The following is a 9,279-nucleotide window of genomic DNA, read 5'->3' as shown; positions in this document are numbered from 1 at the left end:
ACTGTGGACGTGACTTTTTGATGCAAAAAACAACTTAACTTATGGTTCAAAGGAAGGGTAAGGGCAAGAATGCTTCCTTATCGGCCTAATCCTAGGCATCGTACTTCGCATGTCTGGCTCAATACCCTATTTAGTGTACATCACCCACGTCCGTGTTTTTCCCCTGACGAACTTGCCGACGGCTTCCGACAAGAACGGCAAGCCAGCCGCCCTTTGACGAAGCGCTATCTCCGAAGGGCCACGGATCTGGGGGGAACCATGTTATCTATCGGATGGCCCGGATGGAAGCCGGTGCAGCGTTACGGTCAGAATCTTTCGTCATTGCACATTGCTGTACTCGGTTAACGGGGCGGTATCTTGTCTTGTCTTGCTGTCTCTTGGATCATGGCTGCCCCACCTGAGGTGATGGCGATCTCCGTTCTTGATTTGTTGTGTGCCCTGACTCTAGCATTTGAGAGGAAGTTGACTTCTAGGAGCTAGTCAACTAGTGTAGATAGGGGAGATAGGTAAGTTAAAAACCCCTCGGTGGCGTACGGGCCCATGCGGTAGCTGGGGGTAACTGAGGGTCATACAAGAACGGGGAAACCGAGACTTGGTGAGCGTGCGTGGCCAGCAATGTTGATTTGCTTCGCGGCAACATCTCTGCTTGAGGGTGGACAAGCGTCAGCCGAGACGATGTCTCGGCTTGCCACCCAGTTTCTAGTTGTCATAGGCATGGAAGCCTCGTCATAGGGCAGGAGCTCTGCATCCACATCATTGGCTATCCTGATTACCATGGGCATTGTGTCCTCTTGTTCTCGGAGAGAAACGAGCGGCGTTCGGTCAAGAATCACCGAGCATCCCACCTCTATTTGTCATCGAAGACTCGCTAAAGCCTATAAACCGAACAAGCTCAGTGATGCCAGTTTTGGTGGGTTATGACTGGCATGGACAGGTCGTCATGTGGCTGGGCCAAGCAGTGGTATTGTATGTACCTGGACATGTCTCAAGCCAACTTGCAAGTCCCGCGTGATACTGTCCAATACCTTACCCTCGAAACCCTCCAACCACTTGCTGCCGGCGATTCTCTCGGCCTTTGACACCACCCCCCAGATGCATGTTGGCCGTAGACGTGCAGTCCGTGGTATAGATCATCATTTACCCGGATATCGAATAGTTATGTACTTAGTTAGGTTTTCATTGTCTAACGCAGCGTTTGCAATCCACGGTCCCGGATTGGCGCCGGCCACATCACATACTGCTGGCACTATGGTGATGTTTAACTATGCCGATGGCTTTCCAAGGTCGACTTCAAAAATAGCATGTATATTTGCGCTACGAGGTACATGGAACTCACCACAAGCTTGAATCCAACAAAAGACAGCCATCCGGCAGAAGTTAACTTTCTGTCAGGAGACCAGCTAACACGCACTCCGTAGCATGTTGGGTACCTAATGGAGCGTTTCTTGAATTATGGTGGCCTCATGTGGTGCCGTTTCCACTTGAAGGATCGGACCAGATGTAGGGCTGGTTGGGGGTTTCGTCATCAGGCAGCGGAGATGGTGGTTAGGACGGACGGGCGGCGCAAACAATGGACAGTTGAGGTCGTATGGAATCGCAACGCTATTTGTCGGCTCAGCTTGCCACTTTGAGGACTTTCAGTGTTGAATCTGGCCATTGAGCAGCAGAGTTGGCCGCCGCGGGGCGCATGCGGGCGCGGCGGGCAACGGGGAGCCCTGCATTTCCCACTGGTTCACTTTTCCAAGGGTGCCATGAGGAGCAGCAGACCATCCCTCAGGAGGCAGGCGGGTGGTTTCAGCGGCGTGGTTTCCATCCCTGGCGCTGCGTTGTGCGGCGCATTCCTTCCTCGGCAACCACGGCCCTGCATCGCGCGGTCACCGACTTGATGGAATGAATGATGGGTGGCGCAGACAAGCGTCTACATGGAATTTGTGCGGTTTGCTAACTGTAGTAGAAAATTATTCTGCTCGACAAGTCTGCATTTTGATGAATCTAAAATCGGAACGACTTGTGAGGCACTTCACGGAGGGATTACTCTGGAAGCCGGGTAATGCCAAGACATGCAGCAGCAAATCAGTCCGGACGACGGGACCCGCATCCCCGACTTGTGGGAGCGTTGCGGCCAGTGCGGGTAAACCGAAGCAACGAGCCAATGGACCTTGGAAGCTCCTTGCGCAGCCTTCGATTTTACCCCACACTTCCGCTCTCGTGGACTCTCCTCAGCGTGGCATCCATGGCCTTGAAGTCCCTAGCGATGGGCGAATGGCAGCCTCGGGCTCGAGCTGATGGGGGATCCGTCTGGCTGGTGCTGGCGCTTGCACGCGGGAACCCCTATATTGCAACCTCACGGCTGGGGCATGTAACCCTCGGCCAAGCTGCAACTCTACTGGCGTTGAGTGCGAGACAAGTCTTGCCATGCCGATCTCTCGCGAATGCTGAGAGCCGCCACAAAGCTTAGAGCCCACCACGTCTCTCAGATGAGCTGCAGAGAGTGGTGTGACTTTTTGAGCGTGCCGCCGTCCTGTGAGCTGAAGCAAACGACACCCCCGACGCAGTGCGACATCGCTACCCATGCGGTTGGGCCAACGACGGCGGTGTATGCAGCTCAATCTTGAACGGGGCGATGTAGTTGGAGGGATATATGACAGGTTATTTTGTTCCAGTCAAAACTTAAAGAAGGAAGCGCTCCGTTACCGGGATATGCTGAGTTTCCTAGTCCTACCTGCCCTTGGAATCCGCAGGATGGAAGGGCCAGCGGCCGAGGCGAGAAACCTTCCCTTGAAGGTGCTCTGTTGCTGCAACACGCTCAACGTGGCCTTGAAAAGGATCTGCCGATTTCTGCCCATTAACAGACACACCGAAGCACAAAGAGAAAAAGAGGGGTCTGCTAGAAAGTCGATCTGCCGTCACCCAGCGTTTGGGAGGTCCTTGAATGCAGCAGGAGAGCGTTGCGCCTAACCCAACAAATCGAACGGTGCGCGCTCTGGTGGGAAGATTCTGTGGGGTTCCTTCCCAGGGGACCCACACCCCGCCAGGAACTAACTGTTCTGGAAACGAGCCGGTTTTCCAATGGAGAGTTATTGCTCGCAGGGGTACTTGGCAATTGTCACCATGTAAAGTACAGGAACCTACCCTGACCTCCCAGCCCTGCGTACCTCTTCAACATTGAGCTCGCTTGTGTGTCGCTTCCTCTTCACCAAAGCATCGAAGTTCTTGTCCATTCCTGGCCTGCAGTCTGTTCAGCCCTACAAGCAGTCCTTTTTTTTGCGGTTGCAAAGCCCTCTTTATCTTTGAACTGTTTGGATTCCAGCCTTTTGGATTGCCCTGTACGATACTGGCATGCCTCGACCAACTCCGACCCGCACATGTCGCGAAACACCGCGCTGAGACTTGTCCCATGCTGAATTGCGCAACTCGAATTGTTCCGTCAACCTGTGCAGCCTGCGTTACCAATACCCATAGTTAATATTTGCTTGAGACTCCGAACATTGCGCGCCACTCTATGTACCTCTTTTAGCTTTTCCTTCCAAGACAGCTTGCCGGATGATTACTCCCGAGCCACTCGACCCATCATCGGTATCCCGGGACTTCCTCACATCGTCCCAAGAGACCGGATCGACAACCACCGAATCCACCCGCCGATTAACGCCCCGGGCGCCTGGTCTCCTCGGCGCTCGCCATGGCGGGGTTCTTCCAGAAGCTCAAAGGGGCCGGATCTGTAAGTTGGACCAGCCGCCGTGCATCGAGGCACCATCAAACTGGCCTACCAACACACACAAAGCAACATTAATATCTGCTTCCTCCCGCCACCTCTCGAGCTACGTGGAACCTCGTTCAAGACTGACCGTGCCACTGTTTAGGGTGGTTCAAAATCCGATAGCACCACAACCACAAAGAACAAGAAGGACGAACCTCAACCAGACTTAACACCGCTCGAGAAGCTGTTGCACAACGCGGGCCCCATTCGGGAGGACGGCAGCGACAAGTTCTTTGGGTTGGAGAATGTGAGGACCACCTACCAACCTACCAACCTACCAACTCAATCCCCCACAGCTGCAATAGGGACTAACCATTGTTTCTCAATCTAGTTCGGAAACACCTGGTATGCCAAATCACATGCCAAATAACACCCGAATTCAAACGAGCAACATACTGATTACCGAATACACAGCTATTGCAACTCAATTGTTCAAGCATTATATCACTCAGAGCAGTTTCGAGAGCATGTCGTCAATTATCCCCCGCCCCAACCTGGGGACCACCCGAACGGAACTAGGCAGAAAGTCAACGTCACAATACGATCCCCAGCTCTGGTGGACACAAATGGTGCTGCCCCTGGGCCGAGCAAACCGCGACAATCTTTCAGCGGCGGCCAGCTAGCGCCCCCTGTACCACCCCTGCGACCCGAGGACAAGCCAGATTCACCGGAGTACAAGAAAAAGCAGGCTATGATTAAGGGGCCAGTATTAGAACTGGCAGAGGAGAATAAGGACTTGTCCGGCATAGAAGAATGCACCTTCACAGGCCTACGAGACATTTTCACGACCTTCATCGACAGCCAGTCCAGGACAGGAGTGCTGAGCCCACAAAGATTCCTGGACATCTTTAAGCGCAATAATGAGATGTTCCGGAACTCGATGCACCAGGATGCCCATGAGTTTTACGGCATAGTCCTCAACGACGTCATTGCCAACGTGGAGGCCAACGCCAAGCGGATGCAAGAGCAAGCAGAAAGCCGAAACGAGAATGACCCATCCCAAATAACGGACACGACATTGTCAAAAGCCAGTCCTGGGGCAGTGACACGGGCTTCAGGGACTGGATGGGTACACGACATATTCGAGGGTGTGCTAACATCAGAAACCAGGTGTTTAACCTGCGAGACGGCATCACAGCGTGACGAGACGTTCTTGGATTTATCCATAGACCTAGAGGAGCACTCTTCTGTGACTGCTTGTCTGCAAAGTTTCTCGGCAGAGGAGATGCTGTGCGAGAGGAACAAGTTCCACTGCGACCACTGCGGCGGTTTGCAAGAAGCGGAAAAGCGAATGAAGGTCAAGAAACTGCCCAAGGTCCTCGCTTTGCACCTGAAGCGGTTTAAGTACACCGAGGATTACAGCCGGCTGCAGAAGCTTTTCCACCGCGTTGTCTACCCTTACCATCTCCGCATGTTCAACACAACCGACGACGCCGAAGACCCCGACAGGATGTACGAGCTGTACGCCGTCGTAGTACACATCGGAGGTAATGCCTACCATGGGCACTACGTCGCCGTTATCAAGACCAAAGATCGCGGGTGGCTGCTCTTCGACGATGAGATGGTTGAGCCGGTGGACAAGAATTTCGTCCGGAACTTCTTCGGGGACAAGCCCGGAATGGCTTGTGCTTATGTGCTGTTCTACCAGGAGACGACGTTCGAGAAGGTGCGGGAAGAGATGGACGCTGAGGGTGTGGATCAGGTGAAGTTGGCCGCCCAAGCAGCCGATCTCGTGGCGGCGGCCGAGGCGGCCAGCGGGTCGAGTCAGGTCATGCTCTCCAAACTCAACTCACAACCGCTGCCCGCAGTTGATGAACACGAAACACTAGTCGCGCTCGACCAAACCAAGTCGACTCCTACTGATATCGACTTTACCAGCCCCAGCGGCCAGCTCCCACCGCCGCTCTCCTCCTCCGAAGTTCACCCCCTGGTCGCAGCGCCCCCCGCCGGCTCAGCCGTCATGACAGAGGCAGACAGAACTGCCACTTCTGCACCGAAATCTAAGGACCAAATCGCTAGGGAAAAGAAGGAACTTAAAGCTCAGGAGAAGGCCGAGGAGAAGGCTCGGAAAGCTGCCGAGAAGGAGCAGGTGCGCGTCGCAGCAAAGGAGCGCCTGGAGGCGCAACAGAAGATGCGAGAGACGGCACGGCTCGAACGCGAACAATTCCACAAAGCCATCCAAGAAAGCAAGCAAATGGCAGCCGAGGAAGAGAAGCGTCAAAAGAAAGAGGGCGCCACCACAGCAGACACGGCTACTTCCTCTGATGCGGGTGGCAGCGAAGAGAATCACTGGAACGGTTTCCTTAACCGCACTACTCGGACAAGCAAATCCATGGCTCGCAAATCCATGACCCGCAAGAGCTTTGCTTTCCTGCACATCGGGCAAAACAAGGACGAGGGCAAGAGCAACGACGCCAAAGCCGACAAAGCGGACCGCGGGGAGACTAACGGCGAGAACCGGGTCGACAAGGGCGAGACCAGCGCCAGCGGCGGGGAGAATGCTGCACCCCACTACCAGAACGGGAGCAGCAACAGCATTGGGCCCGCCGGAAAACATACCCACCTCCTACCACGGTCCATACCGCGGTCCGAAACGGCACCTGGGGCAATCGCCCAGTTGCCGAACCACGGCAATCACGACAAGGAGAAGGATAAAGAGAAGGAGACCCAGAAGCCGCCACTGAAGGAGAGGTTTACCTTCGGGTTGGGCAAGAAGAAGAGCAGCAAGTTTTTGTCTTCGTCCTAGAAGGGCATGAGACATCTGTTGTGCTCTGCTGAGCCGGAGCCGGAACCGGAACCTTTGCCAGCCCGCCATTCTGGTGGGCCAGGTCGTACCTAATTTTTGGCCGGCAAGGCGTCCTCGACATTGGGTTTGGTTTTTGGGATGTACCCGGTCTGTGTGGGCCTCTTGTTCGTGTTGCATATTTTTGGGCTTGTTTGGTTACATACCTACCTTGTGGTTGTATAAAGCTGCTTTCTCACCTCCGGGGGGGTTTGGATGTTGGATCGGAATTGACTAGACAAGCGAGTGCCTTGGGAGGAGATATAGCTCCCTTGCTGGATGTCTTGTGCAAAAAAACAGGAGGTTGATGGGGATTATTTGCCTTTGGCTTGTACGATCATGGTGAGGCGTGAGGCAAGATTCCTCGGTACACGGTATACCCGGTCCTCAGTCGGTTTGACTGTGCGGAGTTTCCGGTTCATGAATGAAGCGAGTATTACTAGCCGTGTATAATGTGATTTTGCAAGCGCAACCAAGCAGCCCGAGTGCACTCACCGCGCCTGGTTAGTTTCCCCTCCATTTTGCCTGGCCTTTTTTTTTCAGATTCAATGCACCGAATCACTCAAGTTTTGGGCGGCTGCAGCAATGCCCGAGTCAAACAAAACATACATATTCCCGCCCGAAACGCCTGCCATTGAAACCGCCGCTTCCATAGCATACAACATGGCCTGACCTGGCATCTCGCGCCGCCTCAGTCCACGCAAGGCAAGATCAAGGCAACCACTGGGTCCCGCTCTGCCTTTGCCGGTCTCATTTTGTGTCTCCTGCCATCCACCGTCGCCCAGCGTATCCCTCTAACCGAGAATGATCTCGTACACTATAATGAGTGTGTTGATTATAATCAGGGGTACTGCAACGACAACGTCAGCACAGCCATTCTACATATTTCCAGAGGAAAAAGGGGGGACGGGATGCGGAGCGGAACTTACCCCTCATGACCGTCCGCACGCTCGCGATTAGCTGTATGATCTTGTATTTGACGCTGCTGTCCACTTCTTGTCCGAAACCGCGTTGGTATGTCGCTGGGGCGAGACCGACTGTGTTTAGGGGGTGGTTGTTAGCTTTTGGCTAGGTTGCTTTGTGGGTTGTGGGATCCATTGAAAAGGGGCGAGCCAAGTTCGATATCCAGGATGAAGGCGGGAAGGATCGGGATCTAGGGTATAGAGGAAGAGGGGGAGGGGCGCGGCGCAAACGTACCGCGCGCGAGGAAGCGGTCTTCGGAGGGGATGCAGATGGCGTTGAGGAGAAGGACGGTGACTAAGGTGGCGGTCGGTTAGTTGGGGCGGCAAAGCATATCTGATCGGGAGAGAGTGCCCTACCATAGATGAACTGCCCGAGGATAGACATCTTGACGGAGTTGCGCGCCTAGCGGTATGGTATGGTGTCGTCGAGGGAAGGGATGTGTGTGTGTGTGTTGCTTTGGCCTGCTGGCCTCGCCGCGCCTGGTCGTCCTTTTCGTGTTCTCGTAAGGATTCAGTAGCTTTCGATGTCGTCTACCGATTGGGGCTTCTACGCCGTGCGATTGCGCCGGCCGCGTCTGTGACAATCGTCGGGGAGGTCGCCGGCGTCAATGTTGGTTACAGTGGGATGCACTCCGAATGCACGACCCGATGTTGAAAGCTGGCAGGCAAGGTACGTACATTAGGTACATTACCTCGAGAGCTGAGCTAGCTCGAAATGGAAAGGTGGCCAGAGCTGAGTTTCTTGGCTGTTAAGGCTGGTCAGGGCAGGGTATTGACCCTAACCCTTCTACGCTTGTCTCGTTTCTTAATTCTGAATCGTATCTTTGTATCCTTGGTCTTGAGTCTCTTGAGTCCTTGACTGGAGTCCGAAGGTAGAACTAATATATCTCAACATTTCTTCAGTAAGTCTCCGATACCTTACCGGTCTAACTCTCCCAGCAGAGAGTTATGAAGATACTACCCTACAGTTAGGTAGTTACCGGTCAGATGTCTTAGAATGTGTGCTTGAGGAGACTCGGAGTGTGAAGTTGTGTCTGAGACGATATCTGCCCTATCTGCCTGTACACGGACCAACAGCCTCGTGCTTTGTACCAGGGACGGACTGACGAGAAATGCACCAACCAGGAAAGCGCTGCCCCTGGCGGTGGCCAGTCATCAAGGTTCTCGGTTGGCGACGACAATTGCCAAATTGGAAAGAGCACTCCATGTGATGGTGATCGGCATGTCGCCAACTTAGGTAAACACCACCCAGATACCTCTGCTGCTCTTGTAAAACTTCAACTTCTCGTTGTTGAGTGTTCTTGGGCTCTGGGTCTCTTCACAAGCACCGAACTAAGCCCGAAACCGCCGATCAGGAGAAAAGTAGAGCAAGCCGCAGTTGTTCGCAATCTATCAACGCAACTCGAACATTAAAAAGCCTCAAAGCTCCACGTCTCACCGACACCCGAAACAGCAGCCGTGTTGAATTGGCTAAAGTCTGTTTTTTTCTGTTGGACTTCATCCAAGCCTTGCTGCATTGCTGCAGTCTTCGTTCACCAGTTGGCGAGCAACTCCTGGTTCACCGTCGGTCAAGGTCAGGTGAACAAAAGACATGGCGATACTCCGGCGAAAAGGAAACCCACTGTGGACTGCTCTCCCATTGTCTTTCACCCAGTTTGTAATTAACCGGCCCCCCTGGTTGGCGCGGGTCTTTAACAGGCTAAATAGCGGGCGTGGCCGGATACCGGGTCAAGTCGAAACTCCAGACTCCAGCACGGCGCCTCGCAGCGAGTGCCTCA

At 54.0% G+C, this 9,279-nt stretch overlaps 2 protein-coding genes across 2 annotated transcripts; one reads left to right on the top strand and one right to left on the bottom strand.

Moving 5' to 3' along the window:
• Window positions 1-3,539: 3,539 nt before the first annotated feature.
• F5144DRAFT_72768 (uncharacterized protein) lies at window positions 3,540-6,661 on the top strand. Its single transcript, XM_066793376.1, has 4 exons — window positions 3,540-3,718; window positions 3,861-4,004; window positions 4,089-4,102; window positions 4,172-6,661. Exons 1-4 carry the CDS (start codon window positions 3,680-3,682, stop codon window positions 6,501-6,503), a joined length of 2,529 nt encoding a protein of 842 aa, XP_066649362.1. The 5' UTR covers window positions 3,540-3,679; the 3' UTR covers window positions 6,504-6,661.
• Window positions 6,662-6,918: 257 nt separating this feature from the next.
• On the bottom strand, window positions 6,919-8,219 carry F5144DRAFT_72762 (Yos1-like protein). The gene is made up of 4 exons (XM_066793375.1): window positions 7,859-8,219; window positions 7,737-7,796; window positions 7,469-7,576; window positions 6,919-7,389 (listed from the first exon to the last, which is right to left on the bottom strand). Exons 1-4 carry the CDS (start codon window positions 7,884-7,886, stop codon window positions 7,334-7,336), a joined length of 252 nt encoding a protein of 83 aa, XP_066649361.1. The 5' UTR covers window positions 7,887-8,219; the 3' UTR covers window positions 6,919-7,333.
• Window positions 8,220-9,279: the final 1,060 nt, after the last annotated feature.

Source organism: Chaetomium tenue, assembly GCF_020726465.1.
Source record: "Chaetomium tenue strain MPI-SDFR-AT-0079 chromosome Unknown F5144scaffold_1, whole genome shotgun sequence".
In the NCBI taxonomy this organism is placed as follows: domain Eukaryota; kingdom Fungi; phylum Ascomycota; class Sordariomycetes; order Sordariales; family Chaetomiaceae; genus Chaetomium; species Chaetomium tenue.
Note: the sequence above shows the minus strand (reverse complement) of the source record. Positions and strands in the feature narration are given on the sequence as shown.

Coding starts and splice junctions, on each gene's coding strand:
- F5144DRAFT_72768 (XM_066793376.1), top strand. CDS start 3,680: ATGGCGGGGTTCTTCCAGAAGCTCAAAGGGGCCGGATCT. Junction 3,719..3,860: donor AGCTCAAAGGGGCCGGATCT/GTAAGTTGGACC, acceptor GCCACTGTTTAG/GGTGGTTCAAAATCCGATAG.
- F5144DRAFT_72762 (XM_066793375.1), bottom strand. CDS start 7,886: ATGTCTATCCTCGGGCAGTTCATCTATG. Junction 7,797..7,858: donor CCTCGGGCAGTTCATCTATG/GTAGGGCACTCT, acceptor CCGCCACCTTAG/TCACCGTCCTTCTCCTCAAC. Junction 7,390..7,468: donor CGTGCGGACGGTCATGAGGG/GTAAGTTCCGCT, acceptor TTGTCGTTGCAG/TACCCCTGATTATAATCAAC.